At 42.4% G+C, this 17,793-nt stretch overlaps 2 protein-coding genes and 1 pseudogene across 2 annotated transcripts in view; 1 reads left to right on the top strand and 2 right to left on the bottom strand.

Annotated features, from left to right (window-relative positions):
- plxnd1 (plexin D1) overlaps nt 1-6,266 on the top strand; it is a 55,460-nt gene extending 49,194 nt beyond the window's left edge. The window contains exons 34-36 of the mRNA XM_042729088.1: nt 793-933; nt 1,178-1,252; nt 5,726-6,266. Of these exons, the coding sequence (XP_042585022.1) occupies nt 793-933; nt 1,178-1,252; nt 5,726-5,842 (333 nt within the window). The 3' untranslated portion in view covers nt 5,843-6,266. The remainder of the gene's footprint in view (nt 1-792; nt 934-1,177; nt 1,253-5,725) is intronic.
- Nucleotides 6,267-6,741: 475 nt separating this feature from the next.
- exorh (extra-ocular rhodopsin) lies at nt 6,742-13,237 on the bottom strand. The gene is made up of 5 exons (XM_019093139.2): nt 12,066-13,237; nt 8,836-9,004; nt 8,501-8,666; nt 7,878-8,117; nt 6,742-7,282 (listed from the first exon to the last, which is right to left on the bottom strand). Exons 1-5 carry the CDS (start codon nt 12,424-12,426, stop codon nt 7,154-7,156), a joined length of 1,065 nt encoding a protein of 354 aa, XP_018948684.1. The 5' UTR covers nt 12,427-13,237; the 3' UTR covers nt 6,742-7,153.
- A 619-nt stretch (nt 13,238-13,856) lies between these two features.
- Nucleotides 13,857-17,793, bottom strand: part of LOC109109649 — a 46,108-nt pseudogene continuing 42,171 nt past the window's right edge.

Here is a 17,793-nt window from a genome sequence, read left to right as displayed (position 1 = left end):
ACTTCCCCACATAGTCAATATCTACTGGTATTACTATCCATGTGGAGATATTTGGTCCTCGTAATGTAAAGAATACACACACACTCACACACACACACAAGCACATCTCATGACTATTTCTAGGTGTTTCTGTATGGCTGAATGGCAGCATTCATCACAGGAGAATCTCTTCATGTGACCTCTGAAGAGAAAGGTGAAGTGAATGTGGTCAGATTCTCTCGTACTGTAGTTTCTGCCATGTAGTCACCTTTGCGAGCAAAAACAGGTCCGTTGTGTATTGTTAAGTATGAAGCCCAGCTCACACAGACGTCACTTTCAAACCAAGCAGCTATCTGGTGGTCAGCGCTGCAAATTCATGTGACCAAACTGAAAATGAGCAAAACCTGCATGGGGAAGTTTTTCACCCTCATGCTGAACTCCCAGTCACACAGATTCTATTGGAATGACTGGATATCACACGTAGAATCCTGCAGAGCAATGTGAGCGCATCTCAAGGACTAAACCAGACAAGAAGTAGAGAGAAGAAATGTAGAAAACAGGTCACATACATTTTCAGCTCAACCGGTCATCTGTTCAAACCCGTGTGAATTTTGCAGTTATTAATATAGTCTGAACCAAAATAAGATTGCAGAAGGTTTGATTTGACATATCCCTGGCTGATCTTAAAAGAGTCTTGATCACAGCTGACACATTATAATCTCTCCGATCACAAACAAAGTACAGAAAATCAGTGGAGCAAATCATACAGCGTCATACACATTCTGCATCTGATCGATTGCTTCTTTATTACAGGATTCTCCCACCAATAAGCTGCTGTATGCCAAAGAGATCCCGGAGTATAAGAAGAGAGTGCAGTGTTACTACAAGCAGATTCTAGAGATGGCGCCGCTGAGCGAGCAGGAAATGAACGCTCACCTGGCCGAGGAGTCACGGGTGAGCCGACTGCACACTTCTGATTATGAGACGATACAAACAATCACGCAGTTGAGATTTGCTTTGTAGTATGTGAGTGTGCTGTATGTAAGATTGGATAGACTTTTGGTAGCTGTACATGTTAACAATCAATCATTCCAATCACTTGATTATACATATGCCAGAATGCAAAACTATATCAAGTACATGTAAAATACATACATTTGTATACTTACACAGAATTTCTGAATGTTTTTTGCTGCAGAGGTACAGGAATGAGTTCAACACTAACCTGGCTGTAATGGAAGTCTACAAGTATGCCAAGAAATATCGCAATCAGGTGAGTCCTCCTGCTGTCTGTCCTCACACCTGCAGAGGCGTAACTGTCCTGAGTGTGTGTGAGTGTGTGTAAGCGCGTGTAAGTGTGTGAGTGTGTGTAAGCATGTTTGAGTGTGTGTAAGCACGTGTAAGTGTGTGTTTAAGTGTGTATAAGCATGTTTGAGTGTGTGTAAGCGTGTGTAAGTGTGTGAGTGTGTGTAAGCATGTTTGAGTGTGTGTAAGCACGTGTAAGTGTGTGTTTAAGTGTGTATAAGCATGTTTGAGTGTGTGTAAGCGTGTGTAAGCATGTGTGAGAGTGTGGTAGCATGTGTGAGTGTAAGTGTGTGTGAGTGTGAACGTGTTTGTAAGTGTGTGTAACAGGGTCTCCGCTGGGTCTTAAAAAGTCTTAAATTTTACAAGAAAGTCTTAATTATGATTTTAAGAGGTCTTAAATTTGGGGAGTGAAAGACCAGAATTGCGATATGGCTGAATGTGACGATTGAACGTAACGATTAAAGGGGGCATAACACACACAGTTTCACCCAATCTCATGTTAATCATGAGTACCTATAAGCCGTGTTTCCACCGCTGGAACTCTCCCCAGGAACTAGGGACTTCGGGCTGGTACTCGGTGTGTTTCCACCGCAGGAACCAGGAGCTAAATAAAGTTCCGGGTAAAAAAGTGCCCCTCAGAAAGTCCCTGCTGGCGAGGTAGTACTTTTTTTAAAGTTCCGGAACTTTTGGGGGCGGGACTTGGGCGCTGAGCATGCTGATTGGTTGAGTTCACGCAGCATTGTGATTTCAACCACCATTTATTCTGATCATTTTCAAAATATTACTGTTATTGTGTCATGAAATTAAGTTTTAAAAGTATTTCAGACGAGAATGTAGTTGTTTAAAACTCAAATCTGTGGTTTATTTATAAAGACAGCGCCTATTTAAAAATGTGTTTCACTGATTTCGGAGACGATCAGCTCCACGCGATCAGCTGGGAGCTCAGTGATCATGTATCCGCCGAGAGCAGTCTCAACTCGGCTAGTCCTTCTGGCTCTGATGTCTCTTTAGTGGTTAAACACAAAATATCATTTGTTTTGGGTAAATATAAAAGGTAATCTTTGGTCTTAATTCAATTTATCTATATGTTAAAATGAAAATAAAAAGAGGCAATTGATATAATATTTTGTTTCATTGTAATGGCTGTATATATACACATTTCCCTGAACTAAGCACATTTCTGCGGCTATTATTATGTTTAAATGAAAACGAAAGGAGGCAGTGGTATTTCATATCATATTTCGTCTTATTGTAAATATAGAGTGAGGAAAATTGCAGTAGCCAAGGCGAGCTGACTGATGTTATCAAGTACGCTGCTGTTTGCAGAATTACCGGACTTGTGTCGTCCAGTCCGCGGGAGATCACACTCCCGAGTCGAACTCGCAAAGTCCGAACTACCGAGGATGCAAGTCTGAAATTTGCGTACTTTGTATTGAGAAACTTACACAACACATGTGAATGTGTTTAAGTGTGTGTGATTGTGTGTTTGTGTGTGAGCATGTGAGTGTGAGCATGTGTAAGTGCCTGTGAGTGTGTGTGAGCGAGTGTAAGTGTGTGTGAGTATGTGTAAGCATGTTTGTGAGTGTGTGTAAGTGTGTGTGTGTGTCTGTTTAAGCATGTGTTAGTATGTGTTAGGGTGTGTGTGTGTGTGTGTGAGTGTGTGTGAGCATGTGTAAGCACCTGTGAATGTGTTTAAGTGTGTATGATTGTGTGTTTGTGAGTGTATGTAAGCGTGTGTGTGTGTTTGTTTAAGCATGCTATGGACACTCACACACACACACAGTGTGTGTGAGCATGTGTAAGCGCATGTGAGTGTGTTTAAGTGTGTGTGATTGTGTGTTTGAGTGTGAGCGTGTGTAAGCGCCTGTGAGTGTGTATAAGCGTGTGTGAGTGTGTGTAAGTGTGTATAAGCATGTGTTAGCATGTGTGTCTAAGCGTGTGTGAGCATGTGTAAGCATGTGTGTGTGTGAGTGTGTGTGTGCGAGCATGCTGGCAGCAGGATGCAGATGCCCGGACAGATGTGAAGGTCTATTCTTGAGCCGTGATTGAGCTCATTTCTTGTGACGGCTGTGCTCTGAATAAGGCTCATTTGACATGAAAGTGCAATCGCATGGGGGTTTGCAAAACAATGCTGATTATTGTGAATGTGCAGAGCAATGCACGAGTGTGAAGGAGCCGTATTGTTTAAATTCTCTCTTTCTTATTGGTCAGCGAACCGTTTTTTTTTTTTTTTTTTTTTTTCAACTTAAATGCATTTCGTTTTGCAATCTGAACAGATAACACTACATGTGCTCATTTCAGACGTATGCAGTTCCTGCCTAATGACATCTAGCGGAACTACAAAAATAAAGCATATTTTCAAACAACCTTTGCAAATGCCCCTTTCACTCATCACACCTTTATGTTTATTCTTATCCTTACAGTATCTTACTATTTTATCTGGGGCTTGACAGTGAAGAGCTAACATGAGTTTAGCTTGCCTGTCAAGAAGAAACTCTGCTAGTTTGTCGGCTCTATTGAATTCCAAATGTTCCATCAAATTCCTCCATCTTGTAAAAACACTGCCAGTGTTTAATCTTGTTTTTCCACATTGTCTGTCTCTGAATAATTTGGCAAATCTTTGAAGTTTGACTTTTGTGCACTGAGTCTGAGTTTTCCCATGCACTACATCAACCATGTTCAACAGTCAGCCTGCTACATTAGCCACACCTCAAACTCAGCCTGACATAGTAGCCACGCCCCAAACCCAGTCTGCTACTGTGCCCACGCCCAAAACTCAACAGTCTATAGTGGCCACGCCCCAAACCCAGTCTGCTACAGTGCCCACGCCCCAAACCCAGTCTGCTACAGTGCCCACGCCCCAAACCCAGTCTGCTACAGTGGCCACGCCCCAAACCCAGTCTGCTACAGTGGCCACGCCCCAAACCCAGTCTGCTACAGTGCCCACGCCCCAAACCCAGTCTGCTACAGTGCCCACGCCCCAAACCCAGTCTGCTACAGTGGCCCGCCCCCAAACCCAGTCTGCTACAGTGGCCACGCCCCAAACCCAGTCTGCTACTGTGCCCACACCCCAAACCCAGTCTGCTACAGTGCCCACACCCCAAACCCAGTCTGCTACTGTGCCCACGCCCAAAACTCAACAGTCTACAGTGGCCACGCTCCAAACCTAGTCTGCTACTGTGGCCACACCCCAAACCCAGTCTGCTACTGTGGCCACGCCCCAAACCCAGTCTGCTACAGTGGCCACGCCCCAAACCCAGTCTGCTACAGTGCCCACGCCCCAAACCGAGTCTGCTACTGTGGCCACGCCCCAAACCCAGTCTGCTACTGTGCCCACGCCCAAAACACAACAGTCTACAGTAGCCACGCCCCAAACCCAGTCTGCTACTGTGCCCACGCCCAAAACCCAGTCTGTTACAGTAGCCACGCCCCAAACCCAGTCTGCTACTGTGGCCACGCCCCAAACCCAGTCTGTTACAGTAGCCACGCCCCAAACACAGTCTGCTGCTGTGGCCACGCCCCAAACCCAGTCTGTTACAGTAGGCACGCCCCAAACCCGGTCTGCTACAGTAGGCACGCCCCAAACCCGGTCTGCTACTGTGGCCACGCCCAAAACTCAACAGTCTACAGTGGCCACGCCCCAAACTCAGTCTGTTACAGTAGTCATGCCCCAAACTCAACAGTCTACAGTGGCCATGCCCCAAACCCCACCTGATACAGTGGCAAACGGTAAAACTGTTTGCACTACAAACCAGTGTGTTGATAATAAAGATAATACATTAAAATAAAAATGTAAGACGCACCAATTTGCAATATCAAGCAGCAAAACGAGCTGATTTGTATAGCTAAAAATAGCTGGACACGGATGACATCGGAAGCATGTCCCATAAAAAAGACAAATAGCCACATTCACTCTTACGGCTAAAATGAGGTGGATATACAGTGTGCACTGGATTACAGCCAGCTGACATTCTACAGGTTTAGTACTTGGCTCAAGTCCAAGACCATGTTTTCAGGAGTGTTTCACTTTGGCCTGAACTTGAATGAGCCGGTCTCAACCAGTCGTAGAAAATATGGTCTCGGACTTGAGTACTACAACACTGCAGTTCCAAATGCTTTAGCTGCTGTATTTTAAAGCAAATAAACTGATAGAAATGATTTTGTGATCTCTGGCTGTGTTTGAGGCTGTCATTAGTGCGTCTCCAATGAGATTCAATGATTTACTTCATAAAACTGTCATTTTCAGTGTTGGCCCCATGTTACAAAGTGTTCCATTAATGTGTTCAGTGAGAGCAGTGTGAACACAGACTCACAGGGACTCATGCATGTTCGAATCCTGTCATAGTCCCATCTCCTCTAACTGATGTCAGAATACCTTTGAAAAAGACTTCAAATAAACTGTAAGAATATACTGATGTGTGTGTGTGTGTGTGTGTCTCAGGTGGTGAGCGCGCTGGACTCGAGCCCGACGGCTCGACGCACTCAGCTGCAGCAGAAGTTCGAGCAGGTCATTGCGCTGATGGAAGACAACATCTATGAGTGCAGCAGTGAGGCCTGAGTCCACATTCGTTCCCCTGACCGCTGCCTCAAAGAACATGAAGTCCCGATTATCTGATCAAAACTGTCCCACATTTACTGAACCGATGTGGATAATCCAGTGAGAAGTGAGAAGGAAACATCCATAATGTTTCACCGCTTGTTCTGGCTTTGATCAGTTTGTTGGTTTTCAATCAATATAGTATTCAACTATTGACTTTGAACTAGGAGTTTGTTTAATTAATTGTGGACTCCAGGGTCCTGAGGCCCTGCGGTCATGTGACGCACTGACCCCACACTCGGGGAGAGCCACTTATGCACTGGATTATACAAGACCTTCTCCATAGCAATATTTATAGCTGTATGATGATTTCATAGTGTTTTGTGAATTATGTTTCTCTGATGGGATATTTGTGCCTGCGCTGTTCAACGGCAGTTCATTTTAATTCCACGATGCCTTGGACTACAAGTTACTATGATAAACATATAATAGGCTTGAATGAGACTGTTGCATTTGTATTAATTATTATTATTTGAAGGGTTTGGGTCATTCTTTGGATCCAAACCAAAGTGTGTGCATAATTTTTGTAGATATTCTGCTGGAAATGTTTAATTTTTTTGGAGAAAGAGGGAAATTTTATCAATAAAGACAAACGTTACTAAAACATTGTGTAACATTCCCAGTTCTTTGTCACATCCATGCACATTTTAGTAAACATTTTTTGTTTTACATGAGCCTTTATTTCTGCTTTGCCTCTATATTTTGTAATCAAATTCATGTCTTTACACATTAACATATTTAATCATAATTTTTCCACAGACAACATTTCCATCTAAACATTCAGAGAACTGTTTCGCTGGGTGTGTGGTGAATCTCCTGAGGGCTCTTCTGGCTCCAGCACTCAGTCTCACATCGTCAACATCAAACTTTATAAAGAAACATCACAGTCTCAGAACATAAGCCTACAAATGGTTATCTTTTGAAAATAAGAACTTTACAAAATAATAACTGACTACAGCTAAATATTCATCTAACAGCTGGAGTATCAGGAAGAACCAATGGAGCAGCTGTTGAGATAAATCCACAGAGATGCCATCAAGTTACTAAACACCAAGTATCTTCCATGTAAATACACAATCACATGCAGTACAAACATTATACACTATAACTATAGAGATCTGGTTGGCCAGTTTTTACAAAACATAAGATTCAAGGGCAGAAATGAGTGAAGTAGTAGATGTAGTTGTTGGCTGGATGAGCGGAAGCCGAGTAGATGTGGAGTGACATATTTGGCCTGAAGAAGGCTGCTGGGTGGATTTGTCCAGCTGTCGGTCAGGCGGGAGCCACCTGACTGGACGAGACCACCGAGGACTGAGTCTTACTGGAGGCCGTCATGCTGGTCTCCTCCTCACCAAACGGGTTCTTTCCACAGCAGACCGTAGTGAGCATGCAGTTCCTGAACTGGACCAATGTAAACACATCCAGGATTATATACAGCAGACGTCAGTTCCAACCCTGCTTCAACAAACCTGCCTTTTGTAGCAACTCTGTTAGTTAAACTGTTAGGTAAAATGGTAAGTAATAAGGCTATGAAGTTGAACCATTCAGTGTATTAGCCATTAGCCTGCAAGCTTATTAGATGTCGTATGACGTTTGATCATTTGGTAAGAACATGCAGTAAGGATGGTAAGATCCACCCTACGAACTTGTGACAGGCACAGCCCAGATGTTCCCTCTTTTAGATTTTAATAACAAACTATATCAGTTCAGCCAGTCACTCTTAGTATAGTGAAACTGTGACGGGCATGTAGTTTGTAATTTGGTTGATGGCACAGTGCTGTCTGCTCTCCTCTTCAGTGTTGTTCATAAATTAATATTGAAACAAAAAATCACTCATTCAATCCTCTTATAAAAAAACAACTATTCATTCACCATTAAAAGACCCACTCTGCTTTTACCTTGAATACACACAACAGTTCGTTCTGCTGTGTCTTTGTTCAGAACTGTTTTTAGTTAGTATACTTGGTACATAGTGCATGATTTAGAACGGTCTCACCTGTCTGTTGAGTATGATGTAGATGACAGGGTTGTAAAGCGCTGCACTCTTAGCAAAGAAAGCAGGTATCGTCATGACTACAGGACCAAACTCCGCCCCCTGATTAGCAAAGATGTACCAGGCCACGCTGGCATATGGCACCCAGCACACTAAGAACGAGATCACCATGACAACCACCATACGTGTCACTTCCCGTTCGGCCCTCTGGGTCGTCTCTGATTCCTGCTGCTGAGCAGCGGCCTGACCACAGAAAACAAATGACAGAAAACAGTGAGCACAACATGTGCTGTTCATAGACCTGGATGCTGATTGGTTCAGTGGTCCAGCTGTGTTGAAGATATACTGTATGTGAAACAGAGGTCAACCATTAACCTTACATGTCAGGAACTAATTCATGTGTCATTTGTGTAGTAACTGCATTAATAACCACTAAGTCTGTGCTTGTTTGTTATATATGAATTGTTCATTTAAAGGGATAGTTCACCCAGAAAGGAAAATTCTGAATTTTTTTTGTCCATTTCTCCATACAGTGGCCTGCTAACCAAAACTGTCTGATTACTAACACTCTTCACAATATCTTCTGTGTTCTACAGAAAAAAGAAATACGTTTGTGTGTGTCTTACCGCACGGACAGTGCAGAGAAGGCGACTGTAGCAGAAGAAGATGATGAGCAGAGGGATGGAGAAGTGCATGATGAACATGTAGATGACAAACGAGGTGTTGTTGATCTCAGGTTTGGGAGTGTAGTAATCTATTCCACAGGAGCACTGCATTCCCTCTGGAATATACCTGCACACAGTCACATGACCCCAGACCTCCAGTCAGGACATCAGTACCAGTTCATGAGCTCATTGTCCTGTCACTGACTGCTCAACTTCACACTTCACTGTTGTAGACAATTCAGTTGACAAATGAGTGGATAAAGCTCTGTGTTTTGCTGAAGACTGTGATGGAGTACCTGGACCAGCCCAGCAGAGGCGGCACACAGCAGGTGAGGGCCATGACCCAGGTGAAGCCCACTCCCACGATGGCGTGCTTCTCTCCGAATCGAAATGATGTCATTGGCTTACACACCACAATATAACGCTCGACAGCCAAAACCACCAGAGACCACAGCGCGATCTCACCTGACAAACACAGAGAAGCTCTCGATGACTTCAGCTCCAAACTTGGTATCCTCTTAGTCCACTTTAGAGATGGCAGAAAGCATAATTAACATATGAAGATGAGATAAGCAGGTGAGATTTGTTATATTGTACATATCGCTGTTGGTGAGTATATGTACAGTATGTGTCAGTTATACATATAACACCATATCCTAACTACACGAGATGCAACAAGATTCCAGCGACAAGGAATTTGGGTGTCCACACCAAACACAACGCGACACTGTGACGCAACAGAATCAATCATGTATCACTGCACTCACAACGAAATGGATGTTTAGAATTTAATTCATAAATATTAAACCTTTTTAACATCATTAAATGTACATACTGACTTACTGATACCATCTTTGTTATGGAATACACTCGCTGCATCGCAGTGAGTTCACAGTTTTAATGTACATCTTTGCTTTAAAGGGGTCATATGACGTTGCTAAAAATACATTTTTTGTGAGTATTTGGTGTAATGCAATTTATGTGGGTTTGTGTGGTTTAAGGTTCAAAAAACACATTATTTTCCACATACTGTACATTATTGTTTCTCCTCTATGCCCTGCATTTCTGAAACGTGTTGATTTTTACAAAGCTCATCGTTCTGAAAAGCGAGGTGTGCTCTGATTGGCCAGCTATCCAGTGCATTGTGATTGGCTGAATACCTAAAGCGTGTGATGGAAATGTTACGCCCCTCACCATACTGTGATGGCGTCTCTCAGCACGACCAGACAAAAACATTAAAACCCATTACAAACGAGCCATTTGTTGCATCCAGTGGGCACATAATTATTGATTGTAATGACTTATACTGTGTTTTTACACATTGCGTATCACACTGCATAAACATAAAACCATGTCTCCTTTGTTGCCAAGTCTAGACAATGGTATCAAGTGTGAGTAGCTCCCCATAAGCCCTCCTTGATAAGCCATCTTTAGGGTAAAGGCCTAGATAGCAGTACTGAGTTTTGTATGGCTCTCTGTGAGCCTCCTTGGAAAGCTGTCCTGGCCATCGGATGTAACTAGGCCTCCTCTCACTTTAAAGAGTCATTTGTTAAGCATCATTTCACTATAGAAGGTTATCCTGTTAAGTTCCACTCGCCTGAGCTCCACCTAGGTCCTCCGTGATGCCTCCTTAACAGGCATAGTCTGTAGCTAGGGTGCCTCTCGCTTGAGACAGTAGTTATGCTAGGCCTCCATCCTCTGAGCTCTGCTAGGGGCTAAGTTGCTGACTCTATGCTATATAAGTGCTGTCTCCTTGGCTGCCTTTGAAGTGGAATGTTGTTAGGCTTCCCCTCGCTAAAGAGAGTCATCCTGCTGGAACTTCTGCTTTCTAAAGCACCACTGGGATAACAAAGCCTCCTTGGAAAGTTGTCAAATGTAGGTCGTAGTTAGAACTCCTCTCACTTTAGAGAGTCATTATGCAGAGGCCTCCATCTTTAAACCTCACCCAGGCAGTAGCTCTCTGTGAGCCTCCTTAGCTACTGCCTTTACAGAGTGGAGTGTTGTCCCACTCATTGGAGCTCCGTCTGGGCAGCAGTATCAAGTTGTTAGGCTCTCTGTGAGCCTCCTTGATAGCTATTCTTAGCTTAGGGCATATGTGGGCCTCCTCTTGCTTTAGAGAGCTGCCATGTTGAGGCCTTGGTCCTTACAGCTCAAGTAGGAAGAAGTGGCAAGTTCTGAGGGTCTTTTTGGTTCTCCTTAGTCAATGCTTTTAATTTTAGAGGATTCCTATGCCACCTCTCACTACAGAGTGTCGTCCTTTTAAGGCTTTCATGCCCAGAACTCCATTTAAGTAGCAATTCTGAGTTGTTAGGCTCTCTGTAAGCCTCTTTGGAAGCTTTCCTAAATGTGGAAGGTAGTTGGGCCTTCTCACTTTAGAGAGTGGTTCTGTTGAGGCTTCTGCTCCCCAGAGCTCCACTGGGATAGCAGTTCCGAGTTGTTAGGCTTTCTATGAAAGCCTTGGGAAGTTGCCCTAAGCTTGGGTTTGAACCAGATCTCCCTAAGTATAGTGACAGACAAGGGACTAACTTGCTTCCCTGTGCCAGTATTCCCTTAAAGGTATCATCTAGCAAAGAAGGTTAACGTACCAGAACTAACCCTTTAAGAGCAATGCTTGCACAGGTTCTGCATGATCCTCTTCACTAATATTCTCTGCGTCTCAATCGGGCTCAAATTGATAAGCAATATAGAGAATGACATTGTTTACAACACAAATGGAGCCCATTCTGAGGTGAAGAGCGTGACATTTCTGAACGTAAGAGCGTTATTCGGAGAAGGGACAGAGCTCTTCCTTTGGGATGGGCAGTCCCGGTTAGGAAGGGAGGAAGGTGTAAAATCCGGGACTTTCCTTGCATAGGGTGCAAAGCTTAGGGAGTGGCCATAGGGAATACTGTCAGCTCTGATGGTGCAGACCTAATAGGGGATTGCTGACTCCGGCAGCTAAGACTGTTGAGTCCTTATTTGAGTGCATGTCACATCAGATCTGGCAGTCAATCCCCGCAGCATGAACCCTAACCCTAAAAACAGTACAGCAATTACTACCTACATTTATAATTAGTTTTTGAATTATAGTAATGAGACTTGAGGTTGAAATGTGGATTATGAACTTGATAATATTATCACAATGAAAAAATCCAAAAGAAAACAACTATATATACATATTCAATATTTTAAGGTCTGTAAAAAAAAAAAAACTAACTTAAAACTTGTATTGCTATACATTTGACTGTAATACATTAAAACACCTATTATAGTTATGAGAACAGTGATAATTACAAAAATAAATAAATGAATGATAAATAAAAACACTTTAAGATTTCCATTAATAATGTGAAACAAAATTGTCATGAAAATAATGCAAAAAAAAAAAAGTGAAAGGTGTTCATGACGTTTTTGTGAGAATCACCCAAATTTGACACCAGTCTTTATTACCACAGCAAAACCCACACTGTGCTTCTGATTGCTATCTGATGAATATCTCAGGAGTACACAGATGAGCAGTGTTTGTCTGCAGAGGTGAAGTACTCACCACCCAGAGTGGCGAAGAAGCCCTCGATGTTGCAGCCGGTGACCCCCAGGACGAAGTAGCCGTGCAGGGCGGTGTAGAGGGTGACGGTGAAGCCGCCCACCACCATGAACAGGTCGGCCACGGCCAGATTGAGCAGGATGTAGTTGAGCGGCGTGCGCAGCTTCTTGTGCTGCACGGTGACGTAGAGCGTGAGGGAGTTGACGGGGAATGAAGTGATGATGAGGAAGAGCATGTACGCCGCCAGGAGCGAGTACTTCCACGGCTCTGCCAGGTAGTACTGTGGCTCCTCAAACGGGCTCCGCACCAAACCCGTCTTGTTGGACATGGGCACGTAGAAGTTTGGACCTTCCGTTCCATTCATATTTGTTTTACTGGTCAAGGGTCACAATGGAGAAAGCCGATAGATGAGAGTGAACCTTCTCTTCAGTAGAAAGTGACTGAGAGTGAGATCTGCTCTGCGGGACATGAGTGCCTCTCTTATATGCCCCCCATGTGCTCAGATTAAGCACAGATGAGAGATTACAGCGAGGTGCTGCAATTTGGAGGAATGGAGTTACAGGCAGATTGGGGTCAGAGAGGTCTGATAATCCACAAGGTTAAATGGCCGTAGGACAACAGCAACAGCAACCAACACCCATAACTTAATGGATATGTCTCTATAAGGGCCAATGCACAAACGCCAACAAAACCCACAAGAGCAGTCATTGGGCTCTATTGGGTCAGTGTTTTGTTTCCCAACATTTGAAATCCAACTGCACGTTTGTTGGTGTTTCTTGGATCTTTATCCAGTACTGAACCCCAGACAGCTGCTCTGATGAAGCTTCATAAACACATGATTACTTACACAATGACCTAAACAATGAGTACTGCTGGAATAATGCTGAATGGAAAGAGAGGGCTAAAGTTCATTTATTAACCATCAAACAGTAACGTTTCAGAGCGAGAACAACCTGACAAAACATCACCGCTCTTACCTGCTCAGGTTTGTGCTGTTGGTTTACCACTGATTAAAAACTATAAAGTGGTTCTGTAATCAAACAATATTCCAAAGAAAACATTATAAACAAAAATTTCTTATTAAATATTTAATGGGGACATGACAAAAATATTTACTCAGACCCACTCGGAGCTTGTAAAATTACACAAAACATACACATATAGTTCACTCAAAAACCAGTATGATCTTTTAAAAATAATATATGAAAACACTGAGGATTGGCACACTGTCTGGGTGCTGCAGTTTCCCCACAATACCACACACTAACATCAACACTCAGTTACATCACTGTGTGCTTTTGGGCCTTTTCCTTCTCATTGTTATCATTATTTGTGTAAATGTATGTCTGTAATTTAATGGTACCAACGTGTTTGCAATGTTTTATTTTTTTACCATGCAAATAAAGCCATTTGAATCTGAATGTGTGAGATGGACAAGCCATTCGTCCAGACCACCTTACAGAAGACAAGCAGTGGATGGATGATGGGAATATGAAAATGTTCTGTTTATTACTCACTTGTATGACAAAACCGGTACTGAGAGTGATGGTCATATATGACCTCATGAGGTCAAACACAAAATGTTGACTGGATCAGATTTGGAGAACATGACAAGAGAATGTGATAAAATGGTGAAAGGAAAACCACCAACATTTCTTTAAAAAATTTTTTTTTTTTTTATTTATGTTCTAATTGCAAATACATCACTGCTATTACAATTGGAAATGTAATAGTGTTTCAATTTTCATTTCTTAAAATATGTATGAAAAATCTATTTACTTTATTTTTTCCTTGTTTCATATTTGTGGACATCCCCAAAAGGAGGATTTAGGACACTTCAAACACTTTAAACACTTCAGCTCTACTGACAGGAAAACACTACAACAATACATGTTAGAGGCGTAAATATTACTATTTATTTATATTGTCTGAATCCAAGCAAACGTGTTGAAGTGGACCGAGCCGTGAGTGTGTGTGTGTGTGTGTGTGAGTGAGTGTGTGTGTGTGTGTGTGTGTGTGTGTGTGTGAGTGAGTGAGTGAGTGTGATAAGGAGTATGCATGTCCTCACATGTACAAACGCTGTAATCAGCTTCGGCGGCTGATCCGGCTGATCCAATCAGAGCGCTGCGCTGAGCTGGCATTTACTGAGGCATTTCTAGCTGATCAAAGCGCAGTCCTACTGACACACAGGTGAAGTGATGGTCTGGAGGCTAATCCAGGTGCACTGTTGTGCTAGCTAGGCTCGTCGATGGGTCTGCGGCAGTACGGACAGCAGTCGTGCTGAAGCTCGTAGTACTCACTGTGAAACATCTGTGAGACACACAGCACAGTCCAGTCAGACGTGGGCAGAAGAGCGCTGTGTGTGATCCGAGCGTGTTTACCTGGAAGCAGGAGGGGCACATGGTGATGCTGACGTCTGGCAGCAGAGAGAGGTAGTACTGCCAGCTGAGAGGTCTGGGCCAGCGCTTGATCAGAACATCTCGTCTGGACATGCACCTCAGCACGGCACGATTCACCAGCACCAGCACGAACGCATGGCCGCCCTGCTGTAAACACCAGCATAACACACTCACACACTCATCTCACACAGCACTTCAGTGACCAGGAACCCTCTCACCTCAAAGCTGAGTTTGGCTGTGAACGGATCGTCCTCTGGGTCTTCTTCAGTCCCATCATCCAGCCTCAGACACTGGGATTCTGACACACACACACACACACACACACACACACACACACACACACACACACACACACACACACACACACACACACACACACACACACACACACACACACACAGTTAAGCACACACTGCACTGTATGTCCTCAGCCTGCTCTGTTGGATTTCATCGATCAGCAGCCCAGAGAGGCCACACATGGTAGGACACACCTCTCAGTTTAGTTTCTAGGTCTCTAAGCAAATGTACACTTTTGCTAATATCTAACATCAGGGGCAGTTCTAGGGTGAGTGGCCCGGACACAATGTATGTTTTAAAATACATAAGATACAATTTTCTTTAAAGAGACAAGTATAATTATAAATTGCACTTACAAATTGCACAAGTACTATTTGGGACTATAAGATTAATGTTTTAAACATAACATTTAGAATGCAGAAATATAAAATCGTAGAAAAATACTTTAAAATACTTTTAAAAATGAGTCTAAAATTGCCAGTAGGTGGCAGCAAGCTACTGTTTTGATGACTGCATCAAGTCGTTTATTCAGTCAATTCATTCAGAATGGCTGATTCATAGAGGAATGAAGAAACTGTTTTTATTAATGAGTCAGTGAATCACTGATTCAAAAACTTGTAAAAAAATAAAAAATAAAATAAAAAAATTCAAATTCATGCAACATGGCAACCCTAGAACTGCCCCTGATTAGCGAAAGTGTACGTTTGCTTAGAGACCTAGAACCTAAACTGAGAGGTGTGTCCTACCATGTTTTGGCTTTCTGGGCTGCAGAATTGATTATAAAACTTTATTAATGGTTTTTTAAGCACTCCACAACTTGTCTCCAGTATATATTAGTAATCTTTTAGGATTTTTTACATCAGCCAGGACCTTAAGATCAGCGGATCAACTGTTGCTGGCAGTCCCTCGAACTAAAAAGAAGTCAAAGGGTGACAGAGCATTCTCAGTAGCTGCTCCTAAATTGTGGAATAGCCTCCCACTCTATATTAGGCAGGCCCCTTCTTTAGAGGTTTTTAAGACTCTGCTGAAGACCTATTTATTCAGCTTGGCTTTTGAGGGGGTTCTTGAGAATTTCCTTAAGTGCATGTGAACATAGGGTATTGTTATGTTTATACTCTATTTTATGTTTATGTATATTCTGGATTATATGTTTTTGTGAAGCACTTTGGGCAACGTAGGTTCTAATAAATGTGCTATATAAATAAATTTGAAGTTGAAGTTGAAGTGTGTGTCCTAGAGACTCTGCACATATAATACCATGATTGAAAAATCTATATTTGTTGCTATATATTAACAATAAACTAATTTTGACAGATGGTGAGATCAGTATTATGAATTTATACAATAAGCTACAGATATCTGAAGCTGTAGAAGAGCTGGTTTAATAGAAATGATTGCATACAAACCCAGTCTTGATGTGCACAAGACACGGTAATAAAAACATTCGGGGCTTCAGCCCACCCATAGTGCAAACATCACATTTTTGAATGTGCCTCAATCTAGACAACATGGTTTTCCAGCAAAGGTTTTCTGTGATGTTTTTGAACCCTTTTAAGTCCATTATTCAGATTCACATTAAATGACTAAAATGTGAATGTGTGCTTTGTATGTTGTCCATTGACTGGACTTGCTTTTCTTTATCCATTTGTCAAAATGGTCATTGAACAGTTCTGTACACAGAAGCATCAGAATCCGACATACAACTGGCTCCAATTATTTTACAGTCTCCCCAGTGTTAATGTGAATGAGATGTTACCGCCACTGCTCATCTCCAGATATCATCCTCCAGATAGATCTCCACCAGCGGCAGAACCTCTGAACACACAGCAGATCGACGGGAAGCACATCTGAACTCTAACACTGACCGGCTGAAATTCATGAGGCATTGCCAGAGTACTGTGTCAATGATACGCCAGTTTCATGTAAACATGCAAAATCTGTCTTCATTCTCCAGAAACACACTACTGAAGTGGCTTATAATATCATATAACACAACACAGTTTCTGAGCTTTATTGTGGTCAAGATTTGACCAACACTGTGGTGAGGTTTGCGAAGAAGATACACAGATTAGTGGAAACTATTGAAAAAAAAAAACTTGTTATGAACCAAACCTTTCTGCAAGACATATAGACAGAGTAACTGTAAGCCGATTTATTTAAAATTTAATGATTTTTGGCCATTTCATTAGTTTGTGCAGTCAGTACTTCAATCTGCTTCACATTTGATGTAAATACACTATATGGACAAAAGTATTGAGAGACACTTTTTCAGCTGTTTCAATCAGAACCATTGCAATGGGTGTAAAATCAAGCACTAGCAATGCAGTTTTTACAAACGTGTGAAAACAATGGCTTTGCTGATTCCAGAGCCGAAGAGCTCCGAGCTTCCACTGGTCTTAAGTTGCGTGAAGCAATGCTGAGCGTGGGATGGACTGCAGCAGTAAAGCAGCAGATACTGGACTCTGGAGCGGTGGAACCCTGTTCTGTAGCGCCACCAGTCACAGTCTGACGGGCGAGTCTGGGTTTGATAGATGCCAACTCCTTAGTAACATCTATGTATTTAGAATGAGATATCTTTAAAAGGGTGGTTGACTGTTTTTTATCTAGGCTTGATTGTGTTTATGGGGTGCAGTCTAACATGTGTTCAAGCTTCGTTTAAAAAAAAAAAAAAAAAAAAAAACATTTTTCACATAATTTACTTTTATTCTACACCGCTCTGTCCCTTCTCCGATGAACGCTCTTACGTTCAGAAATGTCACGCTCTTCACCTCAGAATGGGCTCCATTTGTGTTGTAAACAATGACATTCTCTATATTGCTTATCAATTTGCACCTGAGAATATTACTGAAGAGGATCTTGCAGAACCTGTGCAAGCATTGCTCTTAAAGGGTTAGTTCACCCAAAAATGAAAAGGTGAGTCATTAATCCTTTAATGGTATGTTTGTTTGCTGTTGTCTCATACTTTTAGATACGCTGTTATTTGTAAATACTACTTACTTTTATCAGCTTTTAATATATGGTTTTATCCTGATTAA

Source organism: Cyprinus carpio, chromosome B8 (genome assembly GCF_018340385.1).
Source record: "Cyprinus carpio isolate SPL01 chromosome B8, ASM1834038v1, whole genome shotgun sequence".
NCBI lineage: Eukaryota > Metazoa > Chordata > Actinopteri > Cypriniformes > Cyprinidae > Cyprinus > Cyprinus carpio.
Note: the sequence above shows the minus strand (reverse complement) of the source record. Positions and strands in the feature narration are given on the sequence as shown.

What these genes read in the sequence shown, in the direction of transcription:
- exorh (XM_019093139.2), bottom strand. Translation starts at nt 12,426, where the DNA reads ATGAATGGAACGGAAGGTCCAAACTTCTACGTGCCCATGTCCAACAAG. An exon ending in CCTCTGCTGGGCTGGTCCAG is followed by an intron (nt 8,667 to 8,835) that starts GTACTCCATCAC and finishes GACTGTGTGCAG; the next exon opens with GTATATTCCAGAGGGAATGC. An exon ending in ACATCATACTCAACAGACAG is followed by an intron (nt 7,283 to 7,877) that starts GTGAGACCGTTC and finishes ACATTGGTCCAG; the next exon opens with TTCAGGAACTGCATGCTCAC.